This window comes from Thermobia domestica, chromosome 11 (genome assembly GCF_964235325.1).
Source record: "Thermobia domestica chromosome 11, izTheDome1.hap1.1, whole genome shotgun sequence".
In the NCBI taxonomy this organism is placed as follows: Eukaryota; Metazoa; Arthropoda; class Insecta; order Zygentoma; family Lepismatidae; genus Thermobia; species Thermobia domestica.
In genome coordinates, this window is record NC_137464.1 from 127,836,996 (window position 1) to 127,852,713 (window position 15,718).

The window sequence follows — 15,718 nt, forward strand, 5'->3', positions numbered from 1 at the left end:
GCCAGCTTTCAATTCCTTCCACACACGTGGCTTCTCTTTCTGCAATACGCTCATTTCCCATACATGCCATGCAACAAGCATTGCGTAGTTACGCAAATCAAGAGCGAGAAAATACTTGGTAACAAAGAAGACAATCGCAGTTCCCAAGAGCCATTAAGGACTGACCGCGTGAACGCCAAGAGTGATCGAACCATATCCATATAGTTCTTTACCATGCAGAAAGTAGGACTATCGTTACTTTTTTCGTTTACATAAGTTTCTAATTTTTCACGAATCTGTTTTTCATCCATAATATTTTGCAAACGAGAATGAACATTTGTTACTCAAAAACCATCTTTAGTTCTCCAAGCACACATAAGATCAACAGCTAATTGTTTACATTGTTATTTCATGTTTTCATTGTATTTAAAGAACTTCTCCAACAGAAGAACATGCAACGCCAGAAATGTGATGACATGATCACGAAATGATTTTCAAGTTGGTTTCCCTTCTAGTATTCGATGTACTGTTGATTCACTGTACAGGCCACTTTCTACCCACATTTCTGGAATTCCACTAGATTCAATGTACACTTTTAATGCTCGTAATTCAGCCATTTGAATGTGTACTTTGAACATGCTGACTGATTCGTTTGAAGTGTTTCATAGCACTTAACAGAACTGAACAGTCAGTTGGTGTTGCTGGGATGAGCGGGAGCACGGAAATTTGTGTTTTGGGCTTCACGGAGAAAATTCGAGAATTATGGGCAGATCATGTGAAGTGTGATGGCAGTTGATTACGTTCACCGTCATGTGCTAAATCGTTATTTACATTTTTGTAACTTTCTGATGTTACTGCCATGGCCCAAAGCAGGTCTTGCTGATAGGAATAGTTTAGTAGTTGTCTGTAAAAGTGTGATGGGATGCTAGTGACTAATACCGGGCTTGCTGGATGTACTTTCTTCGGTAGATTGTATGTTACCATTTCATATAGGCTGTCAGGAATATCTTTCTTCCCTTCACTTGTTGGCAAAGTATGCAGTTCGTACGAAATGGTGTTCTTTGGTGTCTGATATGCTACGAGTACAGTACCATGTAACGTATCCTTCCCGTCTGGCGTATCTTCCTGATAGTCAATGTTGTCGATAGCAAAGTGGATAAGTTTTCCTAGTTCAATGTCTGGTGGGATGTATTGACCATTGAATTCTTCCAATCTTCTCAGCTCTGACTCTGCAATTTGATTTTCGATATCCATGATACGGGAGTAGTGCACAGAAAGACCAAGTTCATGCAAAAGATTTATTACTTGCGCACTCCGCATAGATTGTTGTACCGATAGTCCTACTGTTACTTGAAGTGGTAATTCCCTTGTATGACGAATGGCTGCTGAGGAGTAAGATGCTTGGCGTTGGGAAAGACACTCGAACATCAACGTTTGTGCTAAATGATCAGCACGCTCATCAATTTCATGAACACGCTTTTCATTGGAAGTAACAGTTCCCGTTCCTAACAAACACCACTTGAAAAATAGTAACAGTTCATCAGGCACTACCTCATTCGTACGCGTTAAAGAGCCAGAGAACTTCCACTTTTCAGCTTTAAGTATTTCTTTCCTTAAAACTTTTGCAGCATTAACAGGACTTTCAAGTTTTCTTCTTTGGATTCTTCTTCGAGAGTTGCAACTGCTGCATTTTTTTTGTTCGTTTCAAAGTCACTCTTTCTGATTTATTCTTTTCCTTTGGATTGCATAAGTCTATGTCAGGTATTTCTTCTGCAAGGAACCGTTTCAAATTTTTCCTTGTTCTGAGAATTTCATCTTCTTTCACGCCATTGGAAGAACATATGTTGAGGTAAGTAGTTTCAAGGTCAGCCATACAAGCCACATTGCCAGCTTGAAGAAATTCCTCGACTAGCCAAGTAAATTCAACGTCAGATGCAACTAATGCTGCACTAGGCACATAATCCATTTTCTCTCCATGCTTTCGACGCAGCACGTTGGTCACATTTTTCGCCCAGCATTTCGGATGGTATCGCACATCTATGGCGTGAGCATCAGTTGGATTTAAACATTCGCTGAGCCTCACCATCCACGTATCATTTCCACTTAGTTCTACAGCCTCCCGAAGATTGGATCCACCAGTGTCATATGAAACATGACGAAGGGAATGTTTTCTAGTTTCTTTGCTATCGCAAAAGAAGCACCGGTATTTGTCATAAGTAGGTATGCGTTGGCGAGTGCATCTTACAGTTTGATCATCCAATGTTTCGGATTCTTTACTTGGTCCTTGGCTTTCATCCTGTTCATACTGACTCTGCCTTACAAAGCGGGCTTCTGCCAATTCCTTTCTTCTTGTGAGTTATGGATTTGTAACAAGATAAATGCCAGTGAACTTCAAACGATTTCAAGTTCAAAGCAGAAACATCATTCTGGAGAGCTTACAAAAGACGTAAACCATCGTTATCATTCCAAGACGTAAGGCTGGATATGGATTCAGATAACACTGCATATGTCTTTTCACTTGGATTTTGCACTACTTCCTCTCTCGTTGAACACTCACAGATAAAGCAGTCAGGTCGAACAGGTTTTCTACGCTTACGACTTCCACAATCAATTTGCACAAGAGACTGCATTGTCTCTGATACATTCCAACACTCGTATGATGAGTTACTTTGTATACACCATACTAATCACGAAAACCTAGAGGAAAAACACGTTTGCGTCCCTTCTCTCACCTCTAAAGAACTTTCTTCGGCCTTCTCGCTCTATATGGATGGATACCCCTTTTATTACCGCTTTACAATATAAGACAAATTAGTATGCATTGGAGTACATTTTTTAAAGGGTTAAGCCGGTCAAAGGGTTATGCCCTTTCTTCGGGACGAGGATTTGAGGTATAAGGAATTGTCTTTATTGATATGGGGCATTGAAGGTTTGGAGCATTATTTTATTTTATTTTATTTCATTCTTAGTTGGGGGCATCATCTTTTTTTTTAATATATCCTTGGAGACATCAATTTGCAGTAGGTAGGTTTCATTGATTATTCACTATTGCTGTAACTGGAGGCCGGGCTATTGGTATGTTATGAGAGATGAGATGAAGTGCAAGTGGACGTCACAAAACACAAGGGTAAGGTTAGTATGGACAAGTGAATGGTTATCTTCTGCCCTGGGGCGTCATAGGGCTGATGAAGACAGATGAAGCCCGCTGCTAGCAACATTGATGGAACACTAGTGCAGAGATGGATAAATGCATGGACTAAGATGACGTGGATGGTAAATGACAAAGTCGGCCTTTTCAGGGTCATCGTCGTCTGAAGTGTTATGGTATAGAGTGAGAAGATGTTGTAGAGGAGTGGCTTGGTGACGTGGGGGGCGTATCATGTATTATATCCTGTTGAAAAGTGTCTAGAATATCGGATTTCCTTCTGCAATGACTTTTGTAATATATTTAGTGCGAAGTGTTTCTAAGTGCGGAAGTATGGTTGGAAAGTTGATTCGGCGATAGAGGTCGGCAGTCGTTGCTGGTAGTTTGATACGATAAGCAAGTCGGAGAGCATGTCTTTCTGAGATGGCGAGTCTATTATATAGTTCATGAGGGGCAGAGATCCAGCAGATATGGCCATGTGTGAAAGCAGGTCGGAGGAATACTTTATAGGTCGTAATGACGGTGTCGGTATGTAAGCCCCAGGTTGTGCCCACTAGCCGTCGGAGGAGGTTTAAGCGGTTCGTTCCCTGTGATCGAATCTTCTGTAGGTGGGTTTCCAACTGAGTTTAGAATCAAAGAATTTCCCAAGCTAGGTAACTTGTGATGATGGGCAGATGAAAGTACCATTTACATGAATGTGAAGAAGTGAAGGATTGCGATGGATTCGTGAGCTGCAACGAGGTGGGAGAAAAATAAGAGCTTGTGTTTTGAGAGAATTGATGGTGAGGCGCCATTTTGAACACCAGGAGGTAAAGGCGTCAATTGCCTGCTGGAGTGTTCTATTTATGTTTTGAACAGTATTAGATGTGGCAAGAAAAGCGGTGTAATCTGCATATTGATATACTGAGACATTTGGTGGGAGAGGGGGCATATCGGCGACATATAAAATATATAGAAGAAGTGAAAGAACAGATCCCTGAGGGACGCCACAATGAAGAAAGATCGGATAGGAAAGGGATTGGTTGATATTAATATAAGTCATACGATTGGAAAGGAAAGAAAGTATACATCGGATGTATGAGATAGGAAGATTAAAAGAGTGAAGTTTAGCGATGAGGCCGGCATGCCACACTTTATCAAAAGCCTTTTCCAGATCGAATAGTAACAGAAGGATGGTTTTGAGGTATTATAATGATTTGTTATAGCAGTGGTGAGGCGCAGAAGCTGGCCAGAAATACAAATATGTGGGCGAAAGCCGGCTTGATGTAGAGGGATGAGATTATAGTCTGAAAGATGAGTATGCAGACGACTGACTAGAATGCGTTCAAAGATTTTGCCAAGGACTGATGTTAGTTGGATTGGTCGGTATGAGAGTGCAGTAGGAGGTTTGTTTGGTTTGATGAAAAGGAGAGTTTTTGAGATTTCCCATTGGGAAGGGTAAAATCCGGTGCGAAGAATGAAGTTGTAGATGGTTGCGAGAAGTGAAAAGAGGATGGGAGGAGATGACTTGATGAGTTTATAGGTAATGTGATCAAAGCCGGGGGTCGTGTTTCGTTTTGATCGGATGGTGGAAGAGATATCTTCAGGAGTTATGAGATCGTTAAAAGGTGAAGCGGTAAGTTGGTGGTGAAGATTGGGTTGGAGTTGGACTACTTTTTTTTTTTTTTTTTTTTTTGCCGTTTACCCGGTTAAAGGGTTTTGACCTTTCTTCGGGGAAGTGATTGATATACAATTTGGACTCCATAATATTATAGTGAGTCTATGGGTTGGACTACATTATTTTTACGTTTACCCGCTTAAAGGGTTGCGCCCTTTCTTCGGGAAGAGGTCGAATGGTATAGGAGCATCAATTGTATCATAAGAGGGTCTATGTGTTGTTTAGTCATCTTTATTTAACTTGGACTACATTTTTTCCTTCCTATGCCAGCGAAAAGCCAGCAGCCGTTAGAAGGTTGCGCCTTCTGTACGGTCTTGGACTACAATCATTACCCCTTTTATATACAAATATTTTTTCTCATAAAACCGCAACTTTTGAAATAATTGTGATATCTTCAAGTTTATAAAATAAAAAAATTTAAAAACTGCTCTTGCATCAAGTTAAAACATTATTAACAAAAATAACTTATAGCAAATGTGCTTATTGCTGTACTTAGAAATGTTAAATAGACCTATTATTTTTTAAAGTTGTACAAACACATGGCGCCACCTATTACACTAGTTAACAAATTTAAACTTTTTGTTTATTACATGAGAAAAATCACCTGATCTTAAAGGACCTTTTTGCGCTAAATTCGAATATGCACTCGGTTTCTCTCCATTACGTACAGTTTTCCCGTAACAGAGGGATTTTCGGGAAATTCTCTCAAAAATTTCCCTTTTCAGATATTTTATTCCCCTAGCTCCTGTCCCCTTACATATAGTAACATAGAAATTATACCTAAGTATACCTTGATTTATATTTAATAAACCCTAAAAGTTTCGTAAAAATCGCTTTGTTCTTTCTAGAGAAATAAATATATTTGTATGTATACTGTGTGCACTGTTTATTGCACCTGATAGTAATGCTTTCAGATCTCCTGGGTTGGGGTAAAAACGATTTGCTTTATTACTACAAACACAGACATAAAAATGAATATTTACAATAGTCAACAACACACTTGTATTGCTCTCTGTAAATTAGAAACGTGTATAAAAATAGAATGTACTTCCAACGTATATTTTTTTAAAACGTGCAGTATATGTATATCTTAATACATATATATACAATTCTCCAAGTTTTTTCGTTTTGTTCATGAAATGGTTATCAATATTTGTTATCAAATGTAACAGAATGCAAAAGAACTTCCACTTCCCGAGCCCCCTACCAACTGGGAAGAGATATGGCCAAAAGACTCTGATGATGATCATGACCTTGATGAACCATCGACATCAACATGCACATCCAAGGATCCAACGTTCATCCCTGACTGTGTTCGCGAGCCACATTTCATCCGGCAATGTGAACTTAATGACCTAGTCCGTGATTTGCACCTGACAAAACAAGAGGTGGAACTTCTGGGATCAAGGCTCCAGCAGTGGAACTTATTGGATGCAGAAACGAACATATCAGTGTACAGGAAAAGGCATGTTCAATTTTCAAGCTATTTCTCAATGCAAGATAATGTGTGCGTATGTACGGATATAAATGGGTTGATGGCGGAGCTAGGAATTCCTTACGTTCCAGAAGAATGGAGGTTATTTATCGACGCGTCAAAGGTCAGCCTTAAAGCTGTCCTTTTACATAATGGAAATAAAAAACCTTCTATACCACTTGCGCACTCAGTGAAGATTAAGGAATCCTATGACACCATGTCAACTTTGCTAAATCTTATAAATTACAAGGACCATTGTTGGCAAATATGTTGTGATCTCAAGGTAGTTGGTATTTTATTAGGACTGCAGTGCGGTTACACGAAGTACCAATGTTTTTTATGTTTATGGGATAGCCGAGCTGATGACAAACATTATGAAGTGAAGGAATGGGAACCTAGAGTGAATTACGTACCTGGAGAATGCAACGTCAAATACGCTCCTTTGGTAGATCCTAATAAGATATTATTACCGCCACTTCATATCAAGTTAGGACTTATGAAAAACTTTGTCAAAGCCATGGACACATCTGGTGAAGGTTTCAAGTATTTGCGAGATAAGTTCCCTAACTGAGTGATGCTAAGATTTCAGCGGGAGTGTTTATTGGTCCCCAAATTAGGAAATTAATGCTTGATGATAGCTTTGACAGCAAGTTAAACAGTGCTGAGCTAGCTGCCTGGACAGCATTTAAGTGTGTTGTGCGCAATTTTCTGGGCAATAACAAAGCTGAGAGTTACACAGAAATCGTACAGGACATGATACAGAAATACAAAGAGTTGGGTTGTAGGATGTCTTTAAAAATCCACTTTTTGCACTCCCACCTCAGCTTCTTTCCTGCTAACCTAGGTGCTCTCAGCGACGAACAGGGGGAAAGATTCCACCAAGATATAATGGCAATGGAGAAAAGGTACCAGGGACGATAGGATCCTTCAATGATGGGGGACTATTGTTGGGGTCTTGTTAGAGAATGCAACATTTCTTACAAAAGAAGGAAGTAGTGTACGTTTTTGTAACCCAATGGAAGTTTCATATATTGTGATAGTTTTGATTGTCTTTTCATGACCTTTTGGTACATTTGTATTATTGTTTATTGTAAATTGTCACACTTGTAAATTATATTGTATTATATTTTATATATGTGTTTGTGGTAATAAAGCAAAACGATTTACCTCAACTTAAGAGTTCTGAAAGCATTACTATAAGGTGCAATAAACAGTACACACAGTATACATACAAACATATTTATTTCTCTAGAAAGAATAAAGCGATTATTACGAAACTTGGAGGGTTTGTTAAATATAAATCAAAGTATACTTAGGTATAATTTCTATGTTAGTATATGCAAGGGGACAAGATCTTGGGGTGTAAAATAAACGAAAAGGGAAATTTTTGAGGGATTTTCCCGAAAATCCCTGTGTTACGGGAAAATAGTACGTGATGGAGAAAAACCGAGTGCATATTCGAATTCAGCGCAAAAAGTTCCTTTAAGAACAGGTATTTTCTTTTATGTAACAAAACCTTTGTTAACTAGTGTTATTCAACTGTTAATATTTATAAAGCATTTCATGAATATAAGCATATTCATCGTCTTGAGCTTAATGAACGCACGTAGAACTGCAATAATAATAATAATAATAATAATAATAATAATAATAATAATAATAATAATAATAATAATAATAATAATAATTAGTATTTATAGAGCAAAAGCTCTTGTTTCGGATATAAATCTTCAACATTATGTGCGGTTGTCAAACGGAGACTAGATATGGTTATACATAGTTCTTATGACAAAATATGTTCTTTTCGACCTTGAAAACCTATAGTTTGACCCAAATTTTATTGAAATCGGAGCATTACTTCCTGAAATATGGTATAATTTTTGTGAAAAACTTCCGCTACGGCGGCCATATTGAAACACCCTTTCCCCCCGCCCCAGTTGCACAACCCAGATGTCCACCATCACTTTTTTTAATACCTGCACCTAGACCTCCTCATTGACACCATCCCGAATACTGTATCAGTAATGTGCCCACGAGACTAAATTTTTGTTCATAGTCACACGCACTATATGTGATTTTTGCAAATAGGAAGTTCATTTGTATTTAGATTAATCTTATTGTTTCGTTTGTATTCATTTAGGGTCTATGTATTTCTTTTCGATGTTTTAAACTGGGTCCCATATTTAGAAGAGTTTTTAAAACCTAAAATTTTGGAGCTTCTAAAAAATATATATTTTTTTTCAGAGAAATATGTACTTTTTATTTACTTTATAATTTTTGTAGTATTGAACACTGAAATTTTGAGTCATATAAATTGTTTGAAAATGAGAACGAAAATAAAAATGGTAGCCCATATTTAAACCTTTTCTCTAATAATTTATGTTTGGTTAATCAGTCACTTTTTACTATTACTGAAGCGCTCTCTGATATTGGTCATTTTCGATCATTTTTATATTTGTTCGTCATCTTCCTCCCCGTGCTGTGTGGCTGAATTTTGATTTAAATGGCATCGAAAGTGTCACTGTTCACCTCAGCGACCTCAAAAACTATGGATTTGACACTCATATACGTCATTTTTGATCATTTTTATATATCTTCCCCTCCCCAAGCTGGGGGCTAAATCTGAATTTAAACGGGATCGAAAGTGTCGTTCATCTCAGTGACCCAGAAAACTACGCATTCGACACTAATATTGGTCATTTTTTAAAAATCATTTTTGTGTATTTCAACCTCCCTCAAGTTGCAAGGCTGAATTTGGATTTAAACGGGATCGCAAATGTCACTGCTCATCTCAGCGACCCCGAAAACTATGGATTCGGCTCTAATATCAGTCATTTTCGATGAGTTTATACATCCCCCTCCCTCATGTTGCAGGGTATGGCACCGGAAGTGTCATTGTTCATCTCAGCGACCGCGAAAACTATGGATTCGACACTAATATTGTTCATTTTTTTTTAAAAAAATATCATTTTTATGTATCTCCCTTTCCCCCAAGTTGCGGGGCTAAATTTGGGCGTAAACGCGATCGGAAGTGTCACTGTTCAACTTAGCGATCCCGCACACTATGGATTCGACACTAATGTTGATCATTTTCGATCATTTTAAATATTTCCCGCTGCTCAATTCCCCAAGTTGCTGGGCTGAATTTGGATTTAAACAGCATCGAAAGTGGCACTGTTCTTCTCAGCGACCCCGAAAACTATAGATTCGACACTAATATCGGTCATCATTGATCATTTGTAAATATCTCCCCTCCCCTAAGTCGCACCGTCAAAGTGATATGATAAAAACCATGCCAGCTCCGAACCTTATCTATGTTGAGAATTTGATCAAAATCGGTCGGGTGTTTAAGAGTGATGTAGTCACAAAGACAGCCATTTTAATTTTTTATACGTCTCCCCCTCCCCCTCCAGAATGTTGCACCGTCAAAGTGAAATGATGAAATCATCCCAGGCCCGAACTTCATCTATGTTGAAAGTTTGATCGAGATCGGTCGGGTGGTTTAAGGGATTAAGAGTCACAAATATAGTCACTTTCAATTTTATAATATAGATAAAAGAAATCATTGCATTGCAATAATTTTAACGTCAAGCGTGAAATGAAGCAATAAAGGAATGAAACGATAAGTTGTACGATTGTGATGCTTATACATTTTTCATCTCACACTTCATTTCTAGACCATTAATACAAATCCGAGGATCACCATCTGGAGAGCGAGATGAAATTGATATAACGATTTTTGAATCGAGACGAGGCCACTATTTGTCAAATTGTATGCATGCAGTCTCGTCTCAATTCCATCCCTACTTTGCCTCAACCAGCACGAGGTCAATGCAACCAAGTCTCTCTTTCTGCATCCACCTGCTTCACAGAGCTTCAGTTTGAGTAATTCCAAGTGCGGTTAGAATGCGGCCCGACTAAAATCGGTACCTGAGAAACCTGGATAAAAACAGAAAGAGCATAGTGTTGATTTCATCATCTCTTGTACGTGCTAAAGTCAAGGATATGTGGAGCGTTATTCCCACTTCTCCCGTCGGTGACGGCTTGTCACGAATCGGGCAACCTTTGCATATGCTACTCAGAAATATATAAGCAGAGAGAGAGAATGAAAGAGTGGGACAGAGAAAAGGTTGGTAAATACATGTTAGGCAATTTTGATTTTAGAAATATTTCGTATATTTTTTTCAACCTAAACTTCTTGAAAGGGCAATTGACCTCCTTAAATGACGCCTCTGCTACTTAAATTAATGACATGACTGCGGAAGCAACCAAATGGAGGATAGGTATATGTTCTATCTGTTACGATATTTATCCGTCTTTATGCAAACATAACTTGAAAATGGATATGGTCAATATATCAGATTCGAAATGAACACAATCGATTTATCCTCTTATTTCGATCCTATCCGTACTCACGATCGTTTGCCTTGTCCATCTGTTGTCGTGTATCACCGTTGTACAATGTTTTGAACATTAAAAGTGTGATAAGAAAACGAATTTCAGGTTCGGAATCAGCATCTTTGATTTATCTGGCGGTTTTTAGTGTCATGGCTTATTATCCTTCGGAAATGCCCTGAATTTTGCCCAAACTTAATATTATTAATTTATTATTGGAAAGGAGTGGTATTAAGTTTTTAACCTTGCTTTCAAGATGTTTCTTTTTTAATGGTCTTGTTACATATTCGAGCAATGAAAAAAAAGCGTTGTGAATTTATTGTAATTACCTTCAGTTCTTAAATATCACCAAGCAACAGTATAAGAATATACAGGTGACTATCAAAATGATAACGTCTGAAAAAGTTTAACTAACCACGTTAATATGTTGTTGGATCGCTTTTCACCCTCTGAACAGCTCTGATCAAATGAAATGGAGTCATAGAGGTCGTGAATGGTAACAAGTGGAATATTATAATATTCCACGAGCAGTGCATTGTGCATTACTCAGAGAGAAGATGAAGTCAAAAATCTGCGCCGGATTCGTGTCTGCACAACGGACCACAAATGTTTAATTATGTTGAGCTCCCTGCGGATTGAACGAGCCAGGAGAGGTATTCAACTTCATAACGATGTTCCTCCAACCACACTGCTGTGCGAATGGACATATTATCATCCTGGCTGGAAACAACCTATCGACCAGAAGATGCACATGGTCCCCTAAAATTTTAACATTATCACGAGCAGTGATGCGACTGATAAGTGCCATCACAGGATCTGCTGAAAACCTGGATATTATGGCCCACACCACCACAGAGGCCACCGCCATGTTTTATGGTTGAGTCGAGACACTGCGGATCATACGCTTCTTTGAGCGTCTGCAACACACAAACGCGACATGTGGTTTGAAATAAGGTGAACGATAACTTATTCGACCATTTTCAGTGATCGGTTTTCTATGTTGCATATGCATAATATTGGCGTTGGGCTAAAGTGTAATGGTCCTTTTTCAGCCGTTTCATCCGTACAAGCCCATCCTGTATGTCGAATGAATTGTGATTGTTAACACAGGTTGCAGAAGTTGCTGCATGAATTCCTCCGTCAATGTCACCTCAGTCGTACGACGGTTTTGAGTGACAATCCGCTTAAATTCTTGGCAGGATATGTCACTGAGGGTTTTCTTTCGACTACTGTTCCTATTCACCGATGTCATTTTGCCCCGAGTTTTGTAGACTGCAATCTCTTTGACATTGTTACTCACGACACACCCAACACACTTGCCACTTTCGAGTTCCTTCGTGGCTAAGCGGTTAGCGTACGCGCCTTTGGCGTGGAAGACCCGGGTTCGGTTCCCGGTGGGAGCTCATGTTGTTCCGATTCCACGTTAATCAGTTCGTCCCGTCTCATATGGCCTCGTTGCTGAAAGGGACGTTAAAATCAACTCAACTCAACACTTGTCACTTTCGTCACGCTCGTATCACAGAACTGAGCGCCAACAATTTTCCCTCTTTGGAATTCAGAGTTCAACCATTCACTCTCTGCTCAGTTCAGTGCACACTACCGTTCTTACATATACAGAGTTTGCCCTAACATACCGCTACCAATACACCAGACTGCGGACACCGCCTGACCGTTGCCAACCCAGACATCTGACGTGGTTCCAACTTCAAATGTTTGTATTATTTTGATAACAACCTGTGTATATGTAAAATTGTAAACTTGCACTTGCTTATCATCAGCTCGTGCAAGAAAGACGTGGAACGTATTACTAACCAAAACAAGTATTGTATAAATCATTTTCATTGTAAACTAGCTTAAGATAAAGACGTCTTCATTGTCGTCACTATACCTAGGTAGTAAATTTTTATATTTCATTTATCTTTGTAACTGAATTTTGTATTTATTTTCAGTGGTTAAACGACGATACGGAGAATGTCCCGAATGTGACCCTTCTGTGTATAGTTACTGTGGTAATAAACAATTCCATGATTCGTGTTGTTGCTCTGATCCATACTGTAAGTAATATATTCAGTCTTTTCTTTTGTTGTTTTTAAATCCCTTGGCAACATACACTGCACCTAAACATGAATTTAGTGAAACAAAGTGTTCTTCATATATTACGAAAATCCAAACAATTGTATGACTTATCTGAGCATTGCTGTTTACTAGCTTATCATTGTGGCAACCACTTAGTGTGTATGAATGAAGCCAATGGAGTAGCTACTTCTAACTGCAGCGCCTCGCGCAATTCATCGATAACGTAAGCTTCAGTTTGTTATTGGATATATCTATGTATTTGAAGACTTAAAAAGAAATATTATATCACATATCACATATTATGATATTCTGAGATATGAACTTCATTTACATAAAAAAACTTATTGTAATGACTTAAAAACTTATTGTTTGAAATTGAAACATTACTGATAAACACAGTTGTGAAGGAGGATTTTAGACTCTTATAAAGAAGACACATATATTCATCATTTGATGTAGTTACAGCACACTTAACATGAAACGTGTTAAATAGCTATGTATTAGTGAAGTTGTAGTTGGATGATGATCTGAAATGCTAGTGCATTCACCATAAAGATTATAGCGGCTCCAAAGTACTTTTGCCGAGCATCTTAATTGTGAATGTCAGTTATTGCATCTATAGTCCAATTACATTTCCTTGGACTTAATAGAGAGCCTTGTCTTTAACAATAATTTTAGGGAAACTAAAAATACATTAAAAGATTACGATCTTCACCAAGGGCCACAAATTTTTGAACGGCACCTAAATCAAGTTTTTGTATTTTCCAGGGAATAAGCATATCATACTCAGTTAACTGATAGTTTGGGGTTGGCTACACTGTATGTAAGTCTAGCAGGGCCGGCTTTAGGTGGTGCGGGGCCCCAGGTTTGCAACTTGATCTTTCTGTTTTTGTATCATCTATTAATTGTACTCTCCTTCGCCCCCTCCCTCTCTTTCCCGCCACCATACCCTCTAGGGCGTCCCTCATGATACAATTTCTTCTTAGGCAATGTCCCAATCAGTTTCTCTTCCTCTTCTTAATAATATCTAAAAGTGCTCTTTTCTCCCTCACCATTTCTAACACACTCTCATTTGTTTTCCGCTCGAACCAACTAATACTTTCCATTTTTCTCCACACCCACATTTCGAAGTCTTCCAGTCGATATTCATCACAATTACGTAATGTCCACGTTTCCGCCCCATACAGTACAACACTCCACACGAAGCATTTTATGAGTATTTTTCTCAACTCCTTATTCAAGGTCCCACAAAACAGAATTTTCTTCCTCCTAAAGGCTTCTTTCGCCATTCCTATCCTTGATTTTATTTCACGTTCGCACTTCATGTCATTACTAAAAATACTACCCAGATATCGAAAACTATTCAATTGTTCTATTTTCTCCCCTCCCACTTTTATATTTGGCACAGACCCCTTCCTTCCAATCACCATGGCTTTTGTCTTTCTAACATTTACTTTAATCCCATATTCTTCAAAGCCCTTTCTAATTTTTTCTAACATTTTATTGATTCTCTTTTCAGATTCTGCAACAAGCGCCATATCGTCTGCAAATCTTATGCATCTAATCATTCTAACTCCTACCGAAATGCCGTCATCATCATATAGGTTCTTTTTCACTATCTTTTCTAGATAGACATTAAATAGTGTTGGCGAGAGGCAGCATCCGTGTCGAACTCCCCTTCCAATTGCACTCTCCTCCGTCAGTTCTTCCCCTATCCTAACACTTACTTGTTGGTTCGTGTATAAGTTTCTTATGAGTCTTCTATCTCTCCAATCCAACCCTATCTTCGTTAGAACTCCCAACAACAATTCACAATTCACGCGGTCAAAAGACTTTTCTAGATCAATAAATACAACATACACCTCTTTTCCTTTTTCTACAAATCTTTCACCGATTATCCTTAATAATCTAATTGCATCTCTTGTGCCCTTGGCTCTTCTGAACCCGAACTGCTTCTCCTCAACTTCTTCATTTGTTCTTCCATGTATCCTTCTGTTCAGTATTCGGAGCAGAATTTTAGCTGCATGAGATATGATACTAATAGTTCTATAATCCTCACATCTCTTTGGGTTCGATTTTTTAGCCATCGGTATCATGACCGTCCTCAGGAAGTCTTTTGGTCACTCTTCATATATTTCATTGCATAGTCGGAACTTTTTTCCCTTGTCTCCCATATTTTTAATGAATTCGATTGGTATGTTATCTATTCTGGTTGCCTTTCCATTCCTAATCTCGGATATAGCCTTTTCAAACTCATCCCGAAGAATACTAAATCCTTTATCATCTCGCGTACTTCATTTTCTACTTCAACATTTAGGCTACACGGTCTATCCCTACTCTCATATAAGTCTTCAACGTATTCTTAACACCTTCCTATGACCTCATTTCTCTCGCTGACTACCTTCCCATTCTTATTTTCTATTGCCATCGTAATACCCCTTGTTTCCTCCGCTTGTACATTTCCTCATATTTCCCAACTCTTTTTAATTCTTCTATGTCCTCGCATTTTCTTTTGTAAAACTCTTCCCTCGTTTTGTCTGTTTCTCTTCGTAATTCATTATTTAAGTTTCTGTACATCTTTCTGCCCTCTTCTGTATCAACCTGTTTCCACGTTTTCCTTTTCCTCATTTTCTGCATCATCTGCTCTGTAACTCATGGCTTTTGTTCGCGGTAACCTACTGTTTCTTCTGCAGCCTGCTGTAAGCAACGTTTAATATGTTCCCACCGTGCGTTACTATCTGCGCCTATCCTTTACTGGTTTGAACATTTTTCTTCAAATATTTCGTTATCCGGTCAAAACAGCGCAAGGTCAAAAACAGCGCATGGACAAAAACCACGCAAAGACAAACAGCGCATGCAAATACCGTGTGGACAAATACAGTGCATGAACAAAAACCGTGCAAGAACAAAAACAGCGCATGCAAATACCGCATGAACAATAACAGCGCATGAAGAGAAACCGCGCAAGGTCAAAAACAATGCATGCAAATAC

General features: G+C 38.6%; 1 protein-coding gene across 1 annotated transcript in view; it reads left to right on the forward strand.

Annotated features, from left to right (window-relative positions):
- LOC145664436 (uncharacterized) overlaps nucleotides 1-15,718 on the forward strand; it is a 169,899-nt gene that overhangs the window by 84,923 nt on the left and 69,258 nt on the right. Inside the window, exon 2 of the mRNA XM_081731118.1 lies at nucleotides 12,600-12,704. Within this exon, the coding sequence (XP_081587244.1) occupies nucleotides 12,600-12,704 (105 nt within the window). The remainder of the gene's footprint in view (nucleotides 1-12,599; nucleotides 12,705-15,718) is intronic.